At 43.3% G+C, this 21922-nt stretch overlaps 1 protein-coding gene and 1 pseudogene across 1 annotated transcript in view; one reads left to right on the plus strand and one right to left on the minus strand.

Moving 5' to 3' along the window:
• Positions 1–1945: 1945 nt before the first annotated feature.
• Positions 1946–21922, plus strand: part of RPGRIP1 (RPGR interacting protein 1) — a 90905-nt gene continuing 70928 nt past the window's right edge. The window contains exons 1-3 of the mRNA XM_035260062.3: positions 1946–2015; positions 7607–7729; positions 16886–17018. Coding sequence (XP_035115953.2) covers positions 7645–7729; positions 16886–17018 — 218 coding nt within the window. The 5' untranslated portion in view covers positions 1946–2015; positions 7607–7644. The remainder of the gene's footprint in view (positions 2016–7606; positions 7730–16885; positions 17019–21922) is intronic.
• On the minus strand, positions 3153–3500 carry LOC108593598 (small ribosomal subunit protein eS26 pseudogene; annotated as a pseudogene).

Genomic DNA, 21922 nt, shown 5'->3' on the forward strand with positions numbered 1-21922 from the left:
AACCTAGTAGAAAAATATATCACATAAATTCACTCTAAGATGTAATGAGAATGTTAAGGGAAACTGGTTGCCTGAAAGAGGTAGGAAGAGATGTTTAAAAAATTACCAAAAGTCAGAAGTTCAGAAAAGAGAAAACATGATCATGAAACATAAACTTGGCTTACTTAGAAATTTTGCCCAGCACTCTCTCTGGCTAGAGTATCTTAAAAAAGGAGAGAAGGGCCAGGCGCGGAGGCTCACACCTGTAATCCCAGCGCTTTGACAGGCTGAGGCAGGCAGATCACGAGGTCAAGAGATGGAGACCATCCTGGCCAACATGGTGAAACCCTGTCTCTACTTAAAAAAAAAAATACAAAAATCAGCTAGGCATGGCGGCGCGCACCTGTAGTCCCAGCTACTCGGGAGGCTGACGCAGGAGAATTGCTTGAACCTGGGAGGCAGAGGTTGCAGTGAACCGAGATTGCGCCACTGCACTCCAGCCTGGCGCCTGGCGACAGAGCAAGACTCTGTCTCAAAAAAAAGAGAGAGAGAGAGAAGACAAAAAAATAAAAATTTTAAAAAAAGAGAGAATATTCAAGATTTATCATGAAATAGCTCAGTTAAGAAGCAACCTTAAGTGCCTAAAAGCCCAGCTTTTTATTTGTTTTTCTCTTTTTTTATATATATTTGAGCCCAGCTTTTTCTTCTTTAATATAAAAAAATTTTAATAAACAAGTATTGGATCCTATGTGCATCATTTTCTTTAAACCCTTTTTTTTTTTTTTTTTTTTAAGACAGAGTCTTGCTCTGTCGCCAGGCACCAGGCTGGAGTGCAGTGGCGCAATCTCCACTCACTGCAACCTCCACCTCCCAGGTTCAAGCAATTCTCCTGCCTCAGCCTCCCGAGTAGCTGGGACTACAGGCGCGTGCCACCACGCCCAGCTAATTTTTCTATTTTAGTAGAGACGGGGTTTCCCTGCGTTGGCCAGGATGGTCTCAATCTCCTGATCTTGTGATCTGCCCTCCTCAGCCTCCCAAAGTGCTGGGATTACAGGTGTGAGCCACCTCACCCGGCTGAGCCCAGCTTTTATATTTTATAAATGTGTCACTTAAACCTGGGAAAATATTATATTGGATTTTCCTCTCTTCACTGGAAAATGTATGTGTCCTGGATACTTTCTCTGCTTCCTAATTATCTCCCCAGCTTTATTTTTATTATTTTATGGGATTTAGAGGAAGTCACATGGGGCCCATTAACTGTATGTTCATCCTCCTGGAAATCCCTGAACCTCATGGCAATAACCAGAATGGAGCTTTCTCAATCCACACACTCATTGCATTAAAGAGAGGATTTTTTGTAACAATTGAGACCATATTCTACTTAATATATAATATGAATGCAGTGGCTAGCCATGCAGAATTTTTAAGAACATTTAATTTTTCTGAGGGAGTGGGGTCTGAAATTAAAAAAAAAAAGAACATTAATTTTCTTATATCAAGTCCTATGGCTTCATACTTACATCCCAAAGTTTGGTTTGGAAACTGTGGTCATTGTGAAATGGAAGATATACATTTTCTTACTTGAAAGGGCTCTTGCACATGTGGACTGAAAAGGCACGTTGATTCCACCAAGGAGTGCAGTGTTTGTTTTCTTCAAAGGGATCTCAGGGCTCCAGAACAACTCCCACTGTTGTTGCCCTTCAGGTAAAGATTTAAAGATCAACCTCTCAACACCAACCAATTTTTTTTTAATCTGAAATTAAGCAAATGTGTTTTCAGCTTTAATTTTAGTTGAGAAGTGGATCTGTTAAGTAACGTTTATGCTGCTCTTTCTCCAAGTGAAACATGCATAGAGAAAAAACACAGCTTCACACTCTGATCTGCAAAGAGTTAACATCTTGAAAGCTAACCAGAACTGGATTAAATCCTCTGTTAACAAGCCAGAAGGACAAGAGGATTGGAACCTAGATTACCAAAGGACACCAGAACATTGAGAGAAAAGAAATAGCGAGAGCTATCTGGAGCAAGCAAGAACTGTAAGTTTCTAGCTGACGCATATTTATAGTTACCTATGTCTTTCCTAGGGGTGTTTTTGAGAACAAAACAAGTTTATTCTTTTTTCTTTTTTTTTTTTTTTTGAGACAGTCTCACTCTGTCACCCAAGCTAGAATGCAGTGGCATTATCTTTGCTCACTGCAACCTCTGCATTCCAGGTTCAAACAATTCTTCTGCCTCAGCCTCCCAAGTACCTGGAACTACAGGCACACACCACCATGCCCAGCTAATTTTTGTATTTTTAGTAGAGACAGGGTTTCACCATGTTGGCCAGGCTTGTCTCAAACTCTTGACCTCAGGTGATCCACCCACCTCCCAAAATACTAGGATTACCTGCGTGAGCCACCATGCCTGGCCTAGTTTATTTATTTTCTATTGTACCACCAGTTTCCTAGGCATCCAGCACAACGTTACCAAATCATCTTTAATCTGGTCACCCTTAACTCTATCCCACAACCAACCAGTTGTCAAATCTTTTGATTCTCCTTCCTCAGCATGTTCATGATCTATCCTATTCTTCTATTCTCCTACTTCCATCTTTCCCTAGTTCCATACCTCTTGCCTAAATTATAGCAATATCCTCTTAACACTGTCCTCTCCCCAATTTCTAAATCACTAATAATAAATGAATCTTCCTAAAGCTCTTCCAAAGTTCTAATTCTTTTGCTCTTATGCTGAGAAATGTATCCACTATTTGCCAAATGAATAATATTCCTTTTCAAATCAATCAATTAATTTTTTTTTTGTTTTGTTTTGAGACAGATTTTCGCTCTTTTTACCCAGGCTGGAGTGCAATGGCGTGATCTCAGCTCACCGCAACCTCCGCCTCCTGGGTTCAAGCAATTCTTCTGCCTCAGCCTCCCGAGTAGCTGGGACTACAGGCACGCGCCACCATGCCCAGCTAATTTTTGTATTTTCAGTAGAGACGGGGTTTCACCTTGTTGATAGGATGGTCTCAATCTCTTGACCTCGTGATCCACCCGCCTTGGCTTCCCAAAGTGCTGGGATTATAGGCGTGAACCACCGTGCCCGGCAATTAATTAATTTTTTAAAGTACAATTTCCATTTTATTTTTCTCCAGAGAACACTCATCTTCAGTCTTTTAAGGATTCAGCTCCTTACATGGATTTTGGTGGAGGTCGTGGGGCAGCACCTGCCGGTCTAAATCAGGGTGGGGGTGTTCTGTCCTTTTGGGCTTCATGAGATCGATTCCTGACCACTTTGCTGTGAATTGCACAACTCACACAGTAACGCAGCTTCACATCGAGCTTGGGAAGTACATACGCATCGAAGATGCTCGCTTCAGAAATGTCCTTGACTGCTGCGGCCTCCACTATGTTTCAAATGACAAATTTCTTAATGGCCTTGTCCTTGGGTATGCATCAGGCACAGTTCGTGCACCGAATAGACTGCATGTGGCCACAGCCCTTTTTGGCACGACTGCTGTTCCTTCCTTTCTTTGTCATCTTGAAGGCACACACCGGAGAAAGCTAATTAATTAATTTCTAATTGACAATTTGAAATTGTGTATATTTATTGTGTAAAATTTGTTGCTTTGAAATGTGTATATATAGCAGAGAATGGCTACCTTGGGCTAGTTAACATATGTATTACCTCGTATACTCATTAATTTTTTGTGTTTGATGAGAACACTTAAAATCTACTTTCTGGCCATCATACCTGTAATCCCAGCATTTTGGGAGGCTGAGGCAGGTGGATCACTTGAGATCAGGAGTTCGAGACCAGTCTAGTCAATATGGTGAAAACCAGTCTCTACTAAAAATACAAAAATTAGCTGGGCATGGTGGCTTGCACCTATAATTGCAGCTGCTTGGGAGAATGAGATATGAGAATCGCTTGAACCCTGGAGGCGGAGGTTGCAATGAGCTGAGATCACGACACTGCACTCCAGCCTGGGCGACAGAGACCCTGTCTCAAAAAAATAATAATCAGAGTAAAGGAAACTGGCTACAAAATTTTAATTACTTGCCCAATGATATAGAGTGTAAAAAAGAAAAAAGAGGCCATGAGCAGTGTCTCACACCTGTAATCCTAGCACTTTGGGAGGCCAAGGTAGGTGGATCACGAGGTCAGGAGTTCGAGATCAGCCTGACCAACATGGTAAAACCCTGTCTCTACTAAAAATACAAAAATTAGTCCGGCGTTTGGCACATGCCTGTAGTCCCAGCTACTCGGGAGGCTGAGGCGGAAGAATCGCTTGAACCTGGGAGGCGGGGGTTGCTGTGAGCCGAGACTGTCCCACTGTGCTCCAGCCTGGTGACAGAGCAAGACTCTGTCTCAAAAACAAACAAACAAACAAAAATTACCTGGGCATGGTACCACATACCTGTAATCCCAGCTACTAGGGAGGCTGAGGCAAGAGAATCGCTTGAACCTGGGTGGCAGAGGTCGCAGTGAGCTGAGATCGGACCATTGCACTTCAGCCTGGGCAACGAGAGTGAAACTCCATCTCACAAAAAACAAAACAAACAAACAAACAAAAACCCGTGACATTAAAAAGATTCTCTCCATTTATTATGATTTTAAAAAATGAAACATTATAGAACAGGGTATAACTGATTCAATTCAAGGTAAATAGACTGGAAAGCAAATCAATACGATGTTTATATTTTCTCTAGGTGATAGAATTTCTCCAATGTACCTTTTGCTTTCTTCTTTATATTTCTGTCTGTTCAAAATAAGCTTGTGAACACCCTTCTACAGTTGATAAGTCAAGCTAGCTTCAACAAAAAGGGAGAATTTGTTGTATAGGACACAGGACTCTACTGTAGAACCTAAGGTAGGAACAGAGCCAGATAGTGACATTTATGGAAATAGGGAAAGACTGGGAAATAATCAGACTGGTAAAATAAATTACAATTCCTGTGAGTTTTAGATGTCTAGTAGCCATGCAGAAATGTTTAAAAAACAGGAATTTGTACAAATATGAAAGTTAAGTCTAGAGACCTAATTTTTTCTTTTCCAAGATGGAGTGTTGCCCAGGCTGGAGTGCCATGGTGCTATCTCAGCTCACTGCAACCTCCACCTCCTGGTTTCAAGCTATTTTCCTGCCTCAGCCTCCTGAGTAGCTGGGATTATAGGCACATGCTACCATGCCTGGCTAATTTTTGTACTTTTTGTAGAGATTGGGTTTCACCATGTTAGCCAGGCTGGTCTCAAACACCTGACCTCAGGTGATCCATCCACCTTGGCCTCCCAAAGTACTGGGATTACAGGTGTGAGCCACCTTGCCCAGACTTTTTTTTTTTGAGACAGAGTTTCACTCTTGTTGCCCCGGCTGGAGTGCAATGCCGTGATCTCGGCTCACTGCCACCTCAGCCTCCCAGGTTCAAGTGATTCTCCTGCCTCAGCCTCCTGAGTAGCTGGGATTACAGGCACGTGCCACCATGCCCAGCTAATTATTTGTATTTTTAGTAGAGACGGGGTTTCACCATGTTGACGAGGATGGTCTCGATCTCTTGACCTCGTGATCCACCCGCCTTGGCCTCCCAAAGTGCTGGGATTACAGGCTTGAGCCACCGTGCCCGGCCTTATTTTTGTATTTTTAGTAGAGACGGGGTTTCACTATGATGGCCAGGCTGTCGAACTCTTAACCTCAGATGATCCACCTGCCTTGCCCCCAAAATGCCGGGGATAGAGGCATGAGCCACTGCTTCTGCTGAAATGTAAATTTTGGAGACAAAATTGGAAAAGACTGGGATCAAGAACAGAATGCTTTAAGAACTTTTTGACTCATTTCAGCCCCTCAGTGTCATTCTCTCTCTTGTTTATTCATTATTCTTTTCATACACTGAATATTTATTTATTGAGTACCTGCTATATACCAATAACTGTTTGGATACTGCATCTATAGAGGTAAACAAGATAAATCCTTTTTCTGCCTTAAAAAGTCATTATGGCCAGGTGTGGTGGCTCATACCTGTAATCCCAGCACTTTGGGAGGCTGAGGTGGGCAGATCACCTGAGGTCAGGAGTTCAAGGCCAGCCTGACCAACATAGTGAAACCCCATCTCAAAAAAAAAGTCAGCCGGGCATGGTGGCTCACGCCTGTAAACCCAGCACTTTGGGAGGCTGAGGCGGGTGGATCACGAGGTCAAGAGATTGAGACCATCTTGGCCAACATAGTGAAACCCTGTCTCTACTAAAAATACAAAAATTAGCTGGGCATGGTGGCACGCGCCTGTAGTCCCAGCTACTCAGGAGGCTGAGACAAGAGAATTACTTGAACCCAGGAGGGGGAGGTTGCAGTGAGCCAAGATCATGCCACTGCACTCCAGCCTGGCACCTGGCGACAGAGCAAGACTCTGTCTCAAAAAGAGAAAAAAAGTCATTATGTTGCCAGGAGCAGTGGCTAACACCTGTAATCCCAGCACATTGGGAGGCTGAGGTGGGTGGATCACCTAAGGTCAGGAGTTCGAGACCAGCCTGACCAACACAGAGAAAGCCTGTCTCTACTAAAAATACAAAATTAGCAGGGTGTGTTATCTCATACCTGTAATCCCAGTTATCCAGGAGGCTGAGGAAGGAGAATAGCTTGAACCTGGGAGGCAGAGGTTGCAATGAGCCGAGATTGTGCCATTGTACTCCTGCCTGGGCAATAAGAGTGAAACTCCGTCTCAAAAAAAAAAAAAAAATCATTATGTTTTGGTGAGAGAGGATAGACAATAAACTAGTATAAATAAATTAAGGTAGTTTCTGGGAAGGAAGAAAGGGAGGGAGGGAGGGAGGGAGGGAAAAAGAAACAAAGGAGGGAAAGAAAAGAAAGAAATAGAAGAAAAATAAGAAAAGAAAGAGAAAGAGAAAGAGATCAGACGCAGTGGCTCATGCCTGTAATCCCAACACTTTGAGAGGCCAAGGCAAAACTCCATCTGTACTAAAAATACCAAAATTAGCTGGATGCAATAGTGGGCACCTGTAATCCAGCTAAAATGGATACTATCATCCAGGAAAAAGAGTGTTGGCCGGAGTATGAGGCGACTCTGTAGATAGAATTTCCTGAGTATTCAGTCCACAGAGCTGAATATGGTCATTTGAGAGCTCCCAAATTTACATAATAGTTCTAGCCATCCCCAGAAGCTAATTTAAACCTCTCAGCTTTATTTTCAACCTTCTATGAGAGAGAATCTGATTGGTCCAGCTTGGGTCATTTGTCTAACCCTGGTCCAATCAGCAACAACTTCAGGGACTGGGTTATAGAGTATAAACTAATTCCTGGGGAGTCAGTCGCTGTAAATTGAGTGGAGAGAGGGATAGAGGCCTATTTTGCAAAGAAAAGGGAGGGTCATTGCTTCCAGGCTGAGCAGACACTTAAAAAATGATCCAAAAATATATCCATCAATTCCATAATCATAAAACCTGATTTTCATTTTAAATAAAGTCATTACTACTGAATACATGTTCTTACTCTCTAGTATAGAGTTGTCCACCCTACCACAAGAATGACTCTGACATGTCATATACCATCATGAAAGTGCTGAGAAATTCCTGCCAAAAGTTAGGTACAGTTTTCAGAAAGTTGCATGTAATTGACTGAATTTTTCCTTTATTTCAGTGTCCTCTGGGATCTCTTACAGTTTGGGAACAGAGATCATGTCACATTTAGTGGACCCTACATCAGGAGACTTGCCAGTTAGAGACATAGATGCAATACCTCTGGTGCTACCCACCTCAAAAGGTAACCCCCATGCCTGAGGATGGACACCTTTTAGAATTAAAAGAATTCTCAATCATTGTGGGACACCTTGCTAGTCTTCACAGAGACTGATATACTTTCAGCTCTTTTCTTCAATCTTCTCACTATTTTTTTTTTTTTTTTGAGGTGGAGTTTCACTCGTTACCCAGGCTGGAGTGCAATGGCACGATCTTGGCTCACCACAACCTCCGACTCCTGGGTTCAGGCAATTCACCTGCCTCAGCCTCCTGAGTAGCTGGGATTACAGGCACGCGCCACCATACCCAGCTAATTTTTTATATTTTTAGTAGAGATGGGGTTTCACCATGTTGACCAGGATGGTCTCGATCTCTTGACCTTGTGATCCACCCGCATCGGCCTCCCAAAGTGCTGGGATTACAAGCGTGAGCCACCGCACCTGGCCACTATTTTGTTTTTTTTGAGATGGAGTCTCACTCTGTCACCCAGGTTGGAGCACAATGGTAAGATCTCACTGCAGCCTCTGACTCTCCAACTCCTGGGTTCAAGCGATTCTCCTGTTTTAGCCTCTCAAGTAGATGGGATACAGGCGTGCACCACCCCACCTGTCTAGTTTTTGTATTTTTAGTAGAGACAGGGTATCATCATGATGATCAGGCTGGTCTCGAACTCCTGACCTCAAGTGATCCACCCACTAGGCTGGTCTTGAACTCCTGATCTCAAGTGATCTACCCGCCTTGGCCTCCCAAAGTGCTGGGATTACAGGTGTGAGCCACCGTGCCTAGCCCTCTTCTCATAGTTTATTCTTAAATTCATTTTTTTCTTTGAGATGGAGTTTCACTGTCACTCTGTCACCCAGGCTGAAGCGTGGTGGCCCTGATCTCGGCTCACTGCAACCCACCTCCCAGGTTCAAGCCATTCTCCTACCTCAGCCTCCCAAGTAGCTGGGACTACAGGCAGTCGTCACTATGCCTGCCAATTTTGTATTTTTAGTAGAGACAGGGTTTCACCATATTGGCCAGGCTAGTCTTGAACTCCTGACCTCAAGTGATCTGCCTGCTTCAGCATCCCAAAGTGCTGGGATTACAGGCGTGTGCCACCACACCCAGCCTTATTCTCAAATTCTTATAATAAAATTATTATTGTGTGGGTTTAGAAGGTAAAGCTAAATACAACTGACACAAACAGCACAACCAAAGCTAAGAACAAACTAGTGGGTTTCATTCATCTATCCATGTGATTAGCCCTTAGTTCTCCACTTCCACTAAGCAGAAGTATGCAATTTAAGATAAAAGGGCTTAGTACTACCAGAGCTTCTTCCACACATGATTTAAGATATCTTCGTAACTTTGGCCAATCGTAGGGGCTCACACCTGTAATGTAAGCCTAGCTACTCAAGAGGCTGAAGTAGGAGGATCACCTGAGGCTAGGAGTTCAAGACCAGCCTGGGCAACATAGCAGTACCCTATCTCTAAAACAACCAAAAAAGTTATTTTTGAAATATTGTTACACTTTCCCATTCTTCAATGCCAATCATAGGTACTGTTGATTCTATTTTCACTTGACTTCACTTTTATAAAATTATTATTTGAGGATAGGTCACTTCATGCACTGCCCATGAGTATATAAATGATGCAACCATTTTGGAAAACGTTTGCCATTATCTAGTAAAGTTAGCGTAATTCTAATTCTGTGTATAAAATCTGCAGAAATTGGCTGGGCACAGTGGCTCACACCTGTAATCTCAGCACTTTGGGAGGCCAAGGCAATTGGATCACCTGAGATTGGGAGTTCAAAACCAGCCTGACCAACATGGAGAAACCCTGTCTCTACTGAAAATACAAAATTAGCTGGGCGTGGTGGCACATGCCTATAGCATTCCAGCTACTCAGGAGGCTGAGGCAGGAGTATTGCTTAAACCCGGGAGGCAGAGATTGTGGTGAGCTGAGATTGCACCATTGCACTCCAGCATGGGCAACAAGAGCAAAACTCCACCTCAAAAAAAAAAACAAAACCTTGCAGCAATTAACTCTTGCAGCGGGCGCGGTGGCTCACGCCTGTAATCCCAGCACTTTGGGAGGCCGAGGCAGTTGGATCGCGAGGTCAAGAGATCAAGACCATCCTGGTTAACATGGTGAAACCCCATCTCTACTAAAAATACAAAACATTAGCTGGGCATGGTGGCACGTGCCTGTAATCCCAGCTACTCAGGAGGCAGAGGCAGGTGAATTGCCTGAACCCAGGAGGTGGAGGTTGCGGTGAGCCAAGATCGCACCATTGCACTCCAGCCTGGGTAACAAGAGCGAAACTCCATCTCAAAATAAATAAATAAAATAAAATAAAATAAATTAACTCTTGCATATATGTACCAGGAGACATATACTAGAATGTTCATAGCAGTGTTTTTTTTTTTCTTTTTTCAGGAACTATTCAGGTGATTTGCCAATTTTCTTTTTAATTCAGTGGCCAGTTTTGCCAATTTTTTAATTGAATTATTTGTCTTTATATTATTGGTTGTAAGAGTTCTTTGTATATTTCGTACACAGTTGAGAATTTTGTGCTTCTCAAAGCTTTAACTGTTCCACAGACAAAGTCCATGAAACATGAATTGACTGACGTAATTTTTCAAACTGGAAGGGTCATAGAACTAGAGACAGGAAGCCTTTGTTCAGGAACGACCTACCTGGAGAGTTCCAGTCAGTTTGGAAGCCACTTACATAACCAAAAAGCTAAAAGAAGGCCAGGCGTGGTGGCTCAAGCCTGTAATCCCAGCACTTTGGGAGGCCAAGGCAGGTGGATCACGAGGTCAAGAGATCGAGACCATCCTGGTCAACATAGTGAAACCCCGTCTCTACTAAAAATACAAAAATTAGCTGGGCATGGTGGCGCATGCCTGTAATCCCAGCTACTCAGGAGGCTGAGGCAGGAGAATTGCCTGAACCCAGGAGGCGGAGGTTGCGGTGAGCCGAGATTGCGCCATTGCACTCCAGCCTGGGTAACAAGAGCGAAACTCCGTCTCAAAAAAAAAAAAAAAAAAAATGCTAAAAGAATTCAATATTTTTCTTCAGTACCATAAAAGAAAAATGGAAGATGAGAAAGGGCAAATTTACAAGTTTACTTTGGGAAAAGTAAAAGAAGCTTTTCTAGATTTCATTACAAACGTCCAATTTCACTTCTGTTGTTTAATGAATAACTAAAAGTAAGTGAAGTACTCTCTTTTTTTATTTTTTTGAAACAGGGTCTTGCTCTGTCACACAGGTTGGAGTGCAGTGGTATGATCCTGGCTCACTGCAACCTCTGCCTCCCCAGGCTCAAGCAATCCTCTAGCCTCAGCCTCTCAAGTAGCTAGGACTACAGGAACACACCACCACACCTGTTTTTTTGTAAAGAGAGGTTTCACTGTGTTGCCCAGGCTGGTCTCAAACTCCTGAACTCAACCTATCTGCCCACTATGGCCTCTCAAAGTGCTGAGATCATAAGAATAAGCCACCATACCTGGCCTAAGTATTCGTCTTAATAAAGATTTTCGGCCGGGCACAGTGGCTCATGCCTACAATCCCAGCACTTTGGGAGGCCGAGGCGGGTGGATCACAAGATCAAGAGATCGAGACTGTCCTGGTCAACATGGTGAAATTTTGTGTTTTGTCTACTAAAAACACAAAAATTAGCTGGGTATGGTGGTGCGCGCCTGTAGTCCCAGCTACTCGGGAGGCTGAGGCAGGAGAATTGCTTGAACCCAGGAGGCGGAGGTTGCGGTAAGCCGAGATCGCGCCATTGCACTCCAGCCTGGGTAACAAGAGCGAAACTCTGTCTCAAAAAATAAAAATAAAAAAATATATATAATAAAGATTTTCATAAAGGCATACAGTCATATTACAATTTTCTTCCTAGTGACCCTACTTTCCTAGTTTACCTAGCAACATTATTTTTCAGGTTCTTTGATTTGGAAGTTGTATTTTTTTTTTCATTCTAAGCATCTGGAATTTATCTCAGAAACATTGTTTTGGGAGAAAAAAAACTTTTGATGTCACAAATAGATAAGACTACATTAGGCAATTTAAAGGAATCTTTTTTTTTTTTTTTTTTTTTTGAGTTGGAGTCTTGCTCTGTCACCCAGGCTGGAGTACAGTGGTTCGATCTCAGCTCACCACAAATTTCACCTCCCAGGTTCAAGCGATTCTCCTGCCTCAGCCTCCCAAGTACCTGGGATTACAGGCACGTGCCACCATGCCTGGCTAATTTTTGTGTTTTTAGTAGAGATGGGGTCTCACTATGTTGGCCAGGCTGATCTTGAACTCCTGACCATACGATCCACCCTCCTCAGCCTCCCAAAGTACTGGGATTGCAGGCATGAGCCACCACGCTTGGCACATTAAAGGATTTTTTTTTTTTTTTTGATACCATCTTGCTGCTTTGTCACCAGGCTGGAGCGCAGGGGCACGGTCTCAGCTCATTGCAACCTCTGACTCCCTAGTTCAAGCGATGCTCTCCTGCCTCAGCCTCCCGAGTAGCTGGGATTACAGGTACATGCCACCATGCCCAGCTAGCTTTTTTGTATTTTTAGTAGAGACAGGGTTTCACCATGTTGGCCAGGATGGTCTTGATCTCCTGACCTCGTGATCTGCCTTCTTTAGCCTCCCAAAGTGCTGGGAGAGCAAGACCCTGTCTCAAAAAACAAACAAACAAAAAGTATATTAATGGCAAATAAGCACCTAAAATGTTCAATATAATTAGTTATTAGAGAAATGTAACATAATAATGAAAATTAATACAATTAAAACCACTACATACCCACTAGGATGTCTAAATTTAAAAAGACCAAGTGTGGGCAAGGATGTGGAGGAACTGGAACTCTCATACACTGCTGGTGGGAATAGCAAATGGTATAATCACTTTGTAAAACAGTTTGGTAGTCTTTTTTAAAGTTAAATCTAGGCCGGGCATGGTGGGTTGTGCCTGTAATCCCAGCACTTTGGGAGGCCAAGGCAGGTGGATTACTTTAGGTCAGGAGTTGGAGACTAGCCTGACCAACATGGTAAAACCCCATCTCTACTAAAAATACAAAAATTCACTGGGCGTGGTGGCTCATACCTATAATCCCAGCAACTTGAGAGGCTGAGGCAGGAGGGTCGCTTGAACCCAGGAGGCAGAGGTTGCAATGAGCTGAGATCATACCATTGAACTCCAGCCTGGGCAACAGAGCCAGACTCCATCTCAAAAAGAAGGGAAAAAAAAAAAAAAGGTGGGGGAGCGGGTGACTCATGCCTGTAACTCCAGCACTTTGAGAGGCCGGGTGAGCAGATCACCTGAGGTCAGGAGTTTAAGACCAGCCTGACCAACATGGAGCAACCCCATCTGTACTGAAAATGCAAAATTACCGGGGGTGTTGGTGCATGCCTGTAATCCCAGTTACTTGGGAGGCCGAGGTAGGAGAATCACTTAAGCCTGAGAGCTTGAAGTGAGCCAAGATCACACCATTGCACTTCAGCCTGAGCAATAAGATTGAAACTCCATCTCAAAAAAAAAAAGAAAGTTAAACCTACACCTATCTTGTGACTCAACTGTTTTATAATTTTCTATTTACCCAAAAGAAACAGAAACATGTCCACACAAATTCTTGTACATAGATGTTCATAGCAGCTGTAACTGTAATAGCCAAAAATGGAAACAGTTCAATGCCCATCAACAGTAAATGAATATTTTTTAAAAAGTGAATGGATATGTGATAGAATATGTTAGGAAGAATAACGAAAAAAAAGTGAATGGATAAATAAATATGGTATATTCATACAAAGGAATATTACTCAGCAATTAAAAGGAACTTTTGAAGCTGGGTGCAGTGGCTCACGCCTATAATCCCAGCTGAGGTGGGCGGATCACCTGAAATTGGGAGTTGAAAACCAGCCTGACCAACATGGAGAAATCCCGTCTCTACTAAAAATAGAAAATTAGCCGGGTATGGTGGCACATACCTGTAATCCCAGATACTCAGGAGGCTGAGGCAGGAGAATTGCTTGAACCCGGGAGGCGGAAGTCGAAATGAACCAAGATCACACCATTGCACTACAGCCTGGATGACAGAGTAAAACTGCATCTCAAAAAAAAAAAAAGGAACTATTGACCTATGAAATACCGTGAATCAATCTCAAAATAATTATAATAAGTGAAAGAAGTCAGACCAAAAAAAAGGTACACAGTGGATTAATTGATCTATATAAAATTCTAGAATATAGTGGCCAGGTGGGGTGGCTCACATCTGTAATCCCAGCACTTTGGGAGGCCAAGGTAGGTGGATCACTTGAGATCAGGAGTTTGAGACTAGCTTGGTCAGCATGGTGAAACCCCATTTCTACTAACAAAACAAAAATTAGCTGGGCGTGGTGGCGCACACCTGTAGTCCCAGTCAGTTAGGAGGCTGAGGCAGGAGAAATGTTTGAACCTGGGAGGCAGACGTTGCAGTGAGCCAAGACTGTGACACTGCACTCCAGCTGGGCAAGAGCAAGACTTTTTCTCAAAAAAAAAGTTAAAAATAATAAGTAAAATTCTAGAAAATGGAAACTAATCTGTAATGACATAAAACGTATTTGTTGATTCCTGGGAACAAAGGCAGGGGTTGAGGTTGGGGTAGGGTGGAAAGGAATGGATTACAAATGGATACAAGGAAACTTAGGAATGTAGAATATGCTCATTACCCTAATTGTGGTGGTAGTTTCATAGGTATACACAAATGTCAAAATTAATCCAAACTTTGACTTTAAATATCTACAGTGACTTACATATCAATTATACCTCAATAAAGCTGTTCTTTGAAAGTTTTCATGTCATCTTCCAAACGATAGATCAGTGAGGTGATGGTGATGGCTGAGGTGGTTCTGAGACCAAAGGTTTGAGCCCTCCTTCCCAGTGTGGAGAGAAGCTGTCTTTTGTATTCTGGGATTTTAAGATGGTTCCTGGCCGGGTGTGGTGGCTCACGCCTGTAATCCCAACACTTTGGGGGGCTGAGGTAGATCGATCACTTGAGGTCAGGAGTTTGAGACCAGCCTGGCCAACATGGTGGAGCCTCGTCTCTACTAAATGTTGAGAAATGTAATGTGTATGAATATTGATGTTGAGAAATGTTAAATTTATGAATATTGATGAATGCTGAATGTATGATAGAATATATTGTTTGCTAGGAAGAACGATGGCAAGGAAAACCTAGCTGCCCCCTCCCAAGTCGAAAACTACTTGGGGCATTCCAAAGTGGCAGGACAATATATAGATATCATACACCTGTTAATTATTTACACTATCTGACCCACTTTTTAGGTTGTCTATGATCAGTGGTAAGCGGGCACCAGCTGTCTACCTGGCATGTTTTGTGTTGTGAGAAAATACCAAACACCTGTTTGTTAATAATGATCAGAGAGAATAAAATCCTGGGTCAGCGTCTTCTGGGGGCCTTCAGTCTGGAATGCTGTCAGTCTCTGAGGCTCTCAGCTTGGAAGGCTGCTTGGCCCCTCGGCCCCAGTTTGCTGCTCTGAGTGTCTGCCTCTCAGTTCCTTCAGTGCTGCCAGGGTGGAATTCTTTACAGTCGAGCTGGTACTCAGTAACTGAAAGTATAAAAACTAGTTGGGCTTGGTGGCATGTGCCTATAATCCCAGCTACTCGGGAGGCTAAAGCACAAGAATCTCTTTAACCCGGGAGACAGGGAAACGCAGGTTGCAGTGAGCTGAGATCGCGCCACTACACTCGGCCTGGGCAACAGTGACAGACTGTGTAAATAATAATAACAATAAAAACCATGGTTCCCATTCATCAGAGCAGACCCGGGCCGGTGAACACTCACACTGAAAAGTGTGCTCTAGTTTCCTCTGCTTAGACCAAGCAAAGGATCCTGTCTAAGGAGGTAGCTTTGGGGACAGTTTTTCCTGACCAGAAAAACAAACGAGATGGTTCTTGGTAATCAAAAGTTTTGTTTTTTGTTTTGTTTTTGAGATGGAGTTTTGCTCTTGTTGCCCAGGCTGGAGTGTAATGGCACAATCTTGGCTCACCATAGGCTGTGCCTCCCAGGTTTAAGCGATTTTCCTGCTTCAGCCTCCCAAGTAGCTGGGATTACAGGCATGCCCTGCTAATTTTGTATTTTTAGTAGAGACGGGGTTTCTCCATGTTGGTCAGGTTGATCATCTGACCTAAGATGATCCATCTGCCTCAGCCTCCCAAAGTGCTGGGATTACAGGCGTGAGCCACCACACCCAGGCTCAAGAAAAGTTTTTATCCTTTTCCTTACTGGGTTTCTGAAGACAGTCATGGGAACAATCCTTGTCTAGGTCTAAATTTTCTAATAAGGATATAAAAATAGACAAGTCGCAGTGGCTCATGCCTGTAATCCCAGCACTTAAGGAGGCTGAGGCAGGTGGATTACCTGAAGTCAGGAGTTGGAGACCAGCCTGGCCAACATGGTGAAAGCCCATCTCTACTAAAGATACAAAAAATGAGCTGGGCCTGGTGGCAGGTGCCTGTAATCCTAGCCTCTCTGGAGGCTGAAGCAGGAGAATCTCCTGAACCCGTGAGCCTAGATTGCACCACTGCACTGGAGCCTGGGTGACAGCAGGACCCTGTCTCAAATAAAAAGAAACGAAATAAGTAGAATAAAAGCCTTATCAGATATTTTTATCTAGAGAATGTACTTTTTAGATGGGTGAGTCACACTCTCATGCTGTAATAATACAGAAAAGAGCCTCCACTAGGAGTTATTTCCTTTTTTTTTTTGAGACGGAGTGTTGCTCTGTCACCTAGGATGGAGTGCAGTGGCACAATCTCAGCTCACTGCAACCTCTGCCTCCTGGGTTCAAGCAATTTTCCAGCCTCAAACTTCGGAGTAACTGGGATTCTAGGTGCCTGCCACCATGCTTAACTAATTTTTGTATTCTTAGTAGAGACAGGGTTTCACGATGTTGACCAGGTTGGTCTTGAACTCCTGACCTTGTGATCCACCTGCCTCAGCCTCCCAAAGTGCTGGGATTACAGGCGTGAGCACTGTGCCCAGCTGGAGTCATTTCTTATACTTTGTGAATTTCCTCATAAATACTTGACTCAAAATAGATTTATGCTCTCTGGGCAAGATATGATGAGAGACCAGAAGGGTTAAAAAAAATACATGTAAAAATACTGTCCATTTACTCTCTTCCGGGGCTTTAGGTAAGAATATGAAAACTCAGCCACCCTTGAGGAGGATGAACCGGGAGGAACTGGAGGACAGTTTCTTTCGACTTCGCGAAGATCACATATTGGTGAAGGAGCTTTCTTGGAAGCAACAGGATGAGATCAAAAGGTATTTAATTCCGATCTTCTTGCTCTGAGGACAATGAAAAAAAGAGAAAAAAGAAAAAAGGTATTTAAAGTTCTTAAAGTTTTAAAAGCTGTGTCTACACCAGGCCTACATCAAACTAAACAAAAAGGAATACGTGTTACTAAGATGTCTATACCAGAAAATGATTCAAATGCCAAGGATGTTGAGCTCCAAAAATAATAATTCTTTTTTAGACATAGTCTTGCTTTGTCCTCCAGGCTTGAGTGCAGTGGCATGATCTCAGCTCACTGCAACCTCCGCCTCCTTGGTTCAAGCAATTCTCTTGCCTCAGCCTCTCAAGTAGCTGGGATTACAGGCATCTGCCACTATGCCCAGCTAATTTTGTATTTTTAGTAGAGATGGGGATGCACCCTGTTGGCCAAGCTGGTCTTGAACTCCTGACCTCAGATGATCCGCCCACCTCAGCCTCCCAGGTGCTATGATTATAGATGTGAGCCACTGCGTTTGGCCAAAAATAATTTTTGAAGCAATATTGCTTTTGTCTATTTTTTGCCAAACATGTCGATAGACTGTTACCACAGGCCACAGAGTATCATTAAGAGCCTGGGTGATACTATTTCAGCGCAGAGAATAAGAGACTGGACAGGTTCCTCCTCTGGTCACAAAAGAGGGGATGGAGACAGGAGGAATGATCAAAATCTCAGAGGAATGAAGCTGGCAGGGGCAGGTAAAAGAAGGGGTCTTCATTTACAAAACAAAACTAAAGATCACATTGATCCATGTAGGCATGTTGTAAGTGCTCTCTCTATATATTTTTATTTATTTAATTTTGAGATGGAGTCTCACTGTTTCCCAGGCTGGAATGCAGTGGCATGATCTCAGCTGACTGCAACCTCTGCCTCCTGGGCTCAAGCGATTCTCCTACTTCAGTCTCCTGCATAGTTGGGATTACAGGCTTGCACTACCACCACCATGTCTGGGTAATTTTCTTTTTTTTTTGAGATGGGGTCTCACTCCTGTTTCCCAGGCTGGAGTGCAGTGGCACAATCTCGGCTCACTGCAACCTCCACCTCCCAGGTTCAAGCAATCCTCCTGCTTCAGTCTCCCAAGTAGCTGGGACTACAGGCACGCACCACCAGGGCTGGCTAATCTTTTTTTTTTTTTTTTTTTTTTAGTAGTAGAGATTGGGTTTCATCACGTTGGCCAGGGTGGCCTTGAACTCCTGACCTCAGGTGATCCACCTGCCTAGGCCTCCCAAAGTGCTGGGATTACAGATGTGAGCCACTACATCCAGCCTTAATATTTGTACTTTTAGCAGAGAGGGAGTTTCACCATGTTGGCCAGGCTAGTCTCAAACTCCTAACCTCAAATGATCCCCCCACCTCGGCCTCCCAAAGTGCTGGGATTACAGGTGTTAGCCATCCTGCCCAGCCATTTAATTTGATATTACTAATACTATTAATTCATTTAATAGTCTGAAGGAGGTATAATTAAGAGGAAAAGGAAGCATAAAGAGGTTAAATTACTAGCCTGAGATACCTAATGAGTAGAAGAGGTGGAAAAGTGGTTTTTGTTTGTTTGTTTGTTTTTGGGGAGACAGAGTCTTGCTCTATCACCCAGGCTGGAGGGCAGTGGCCTGATCTTGGCTCACTGCAACCTCTGCCTCCCAGGTTCAAGTGATTCTCCTGCCTTACCGCCCCCTCAAGTAGCTGGGATTACAAGCAGGTGCCACTGTGCCCAACTAATTTTTGTATTTTTTAGTAGAGATGGGGTTTCACCACATTGGCCAGGCTGGTCTTGAACTCCTCTCCTTGAGTGATCTGTCTGCCTCGGCCTCCCAAAGTACTGGGATTACAGGTATGAACCACGGTGCTTGCCCCAGAAGTGAAAACCCTTAATTTCAAAATATACTATATACAGTGATCTTAGATTACTTACTTTAGAAAATGGGGATCTGGAAAGAAATCTGAGATGGAGGTGAGGGAAGGCAAACAGATGGGAACAATGGGAGCTGTGAAAGTCTGGAGTATATCTCTTGGACGCATTTTGAAGATATTGGTGTCAATGCCTTCCAGCCAAGGACCACAAGGAACATAAACTGTAGTTGAGCTTATTCATTACAGCTAGAGAAAATGCATGCTATGGGGAACTAAATGCATCTCAGTAAATGTGTTAGAACTTACAGCATCTGAGCTTTGGTTGGTTGGGTGATTTGGGGGAGGATCCAAGGAAACAGGTTTGCTCCAGATTTGGTCCTGTCAGAAAGCAAGCACAATTTTATCTTTAGGTATCTCTATAAATTTTTTTTTCTTTTTCTTTTTCTTTTTTAAGATAGGGTCTTACTCTGGCACACAGGCTGGAGTGCAGTGGTGCAATCTTGGCTCACTGCAGCCTCAACTTCCTGGACTCAAGCATCAATAAATCTTATCTACAGAGAGGGTAGACTAGTGCAAGGCTGAAGCCATGGTTGGTAAAGAAGCTGCAGTCACTCATGTTAACCTGGAGAGAAGGATGTTTGGTATTTTGTGGTTGGAAGTGACACTAATTTTGTCTGCACATAGAAAATATTAGGCACTGGACTTATTTTGTATAACATGGTTTGTTTTGTAAAACATGGTTTTGGAGTGAATTTGTTTCATGTTGGTGTCCTGTGAGGTGTTCGAAAGGAGAATAGCAGCTGGGTACAGTGGCTCATGCCTGTAGTCCCAGCACTTTGGGAGGCTGAGGCAGGCGGATGACCTGAGGTCAGTAGTTCAAGACTAGCCTAGCCAACATGGTGAAACTCCGTCTCTACTAAAAATACAAAGATTATCCAGGTGTGGTGGTGGGTGCCTGTAATCCTAGCTATTCCGGAGACTGAGGCAAGAGAATCACTTGAATCCATGAGGTGGAGGCGGAGGTTGCAGTGAGTGGAGATTGTACCACTGCATTCCAGCTTGGGTGACAGAGTAAGACTAGGTCTCAAAACAAAAACAAATGGAGAATAGCACAGACCAGCTTCAAACAACACTGAGAACTAGTTGTCAGACCAGTTTCCTAAGGTTAAGGGCAGCGTTTTGCTTTCTCATTGTAACCCCCAGGAGTGATTCAGAGCTTCATTTAGAATCTGCAGGATTGTAGGCCTCCATTGTGGACCAGTATTCTTCAGAGTTGGTGATTTTTTTTTTTCTTTTTTATATTGTGGAGGACTTGAGAATCTAGTAACTTGAGCGAAGTCAGAAGGTTGTATGGGCCAAAAAAAATCTTGCTGCTTGGTTGATAATCAAAGAGTACTTGAGATTATGGATGCTAAATGGCTAACCTGGATTCTATGCCTCTGGCTTTGGGCAAGTTCCTCAGCTATTTTATGCCTGGTTTTCTTTATCTGGGTATAAGGATATGTAATAATAGCTAACACCTGAAGCCCTTACACAGTACCCTCACTGTTCTAGTGCTTTACATATATATATTTTTAGCTTATTAATCCTCACAACAATCTAGTGAGGTACATACTGTTTTAATCTTTATTTACAAATGAGGTAACAGCACAGAAAGGTTAAGTGACGTACCCAAAGCTACAGTTAGTGAATGTCAGAACAGGCAGGCAGTGTGTCTTAGTCAGCTCAGGCTGCCATAAGAGACTGGGTGGCTTAAGCTACAGACATTGGTTTTCTTAGAGTTCTGAAGCTGGAAGTCTGAGATCAGCATGCCAGCATGGATCCTGGTGAGGGCCATCTTTTGGTTTTTTTTGTTTTGTTTTGTTTTAATTTCAACATGGAAAGGAGAACACATCTTTCTAGCTTGCTGACTTGCTCTCTCACTGCGTCTTGGGAGGTGGGAAAGAAAAAATCTCTTGTTATAGGGCTACAGTCTTATCTAATTACAGCCCCACCCTTGTGAACTCATTTAAACTTAATAACCACAGAAGGCCGGGTGCAGTGGCTCACACCTGTAATCCCAGCACTTTGGGAGGCCATGTGGGTGGATCACCTGAGGTTGGGAGTTTGAGACCAGCGTGACCAACATGGAGCAACTCCATCTCTACTAAAAATACAAAATTATCTGGGCATGGTGGCACATACCTGTAATCCATGCTACTCAGGAGGCTGAGGCAGGAGAATGGCTTGAACCTGGGAGGCAGAGGTTGCCTTGAGCCGAGATTGTGCCATTGCACTCCAGCCTGGGCAACGAGAGTGAAACTCCATCTCAAAAAAAAAAAAAAAAACCCTCCAAAACACCCAGTCTCCAGATACAGTCACCTTGAGGGTTAAGACTTCAACATATGAATTTTGAGTGGGGATACGATTGAGGCCATAGCACAATGAGAGCATAGAATCAGATAGTAATGGTCAAAAAAAAAACCATGATTTTAGGCTGGGCGCAGTGGCTCAAACCTGTAATCCCAGCACTTTGGGAGGCTGAGGCAGGCGGATCACGAGGTCAAGAGATTGAGACCATCCTGGCCAACATGGTGAAACCTTGTCTCTACTAAAAATACAAAAGATAGCTGGGCATGGTGGCGTGAGCCTGTAATCCCAGCTATTCGGGAGGCTGGGCAGGAGAATTACTTGAACCTGGGAGGCGAAGGTTGCAGTGAGCTGAGATTGTGCCACTGCACTCCAGCCTGGCACCTGGTGACAGAGTGAGACTCTGTCTCAAAAAAAAAAAACAAAACATGATTTTAGATCAAGATAATAAATGTTACTAAAAGCAATAAAGGAGTTATCCTTAGTTTGTAGCACATATACAAGGGTGTACAGACAAGTGGGATAGAAAAAGTATTAACATTTTTTATTTGTCATCCCTTTAAAAAATATTTTATAATGACTATAATTAGTACAGAAATCTATATATAATTTTTTTTAACTGCACACAAATATATTGGGGAAATGCCTTATTTATTTATTTATTTATTTTGACTAAGGTGAAGGCATGATCACTGCAAT

This window comes from Callithrix jacchus, chromosome 8, assembly GCF_049354715.1.
Source record: "Callithrix jacchus isolate 240 chromosome 8, calJac240_pri, whole genome shotgun sequence".
Lineage (NCBI taxonomy): Eukaryota > Metazoa > Chordata > Mammalia > Primates > Cebidae > Callithrix > Callithrix jacchus.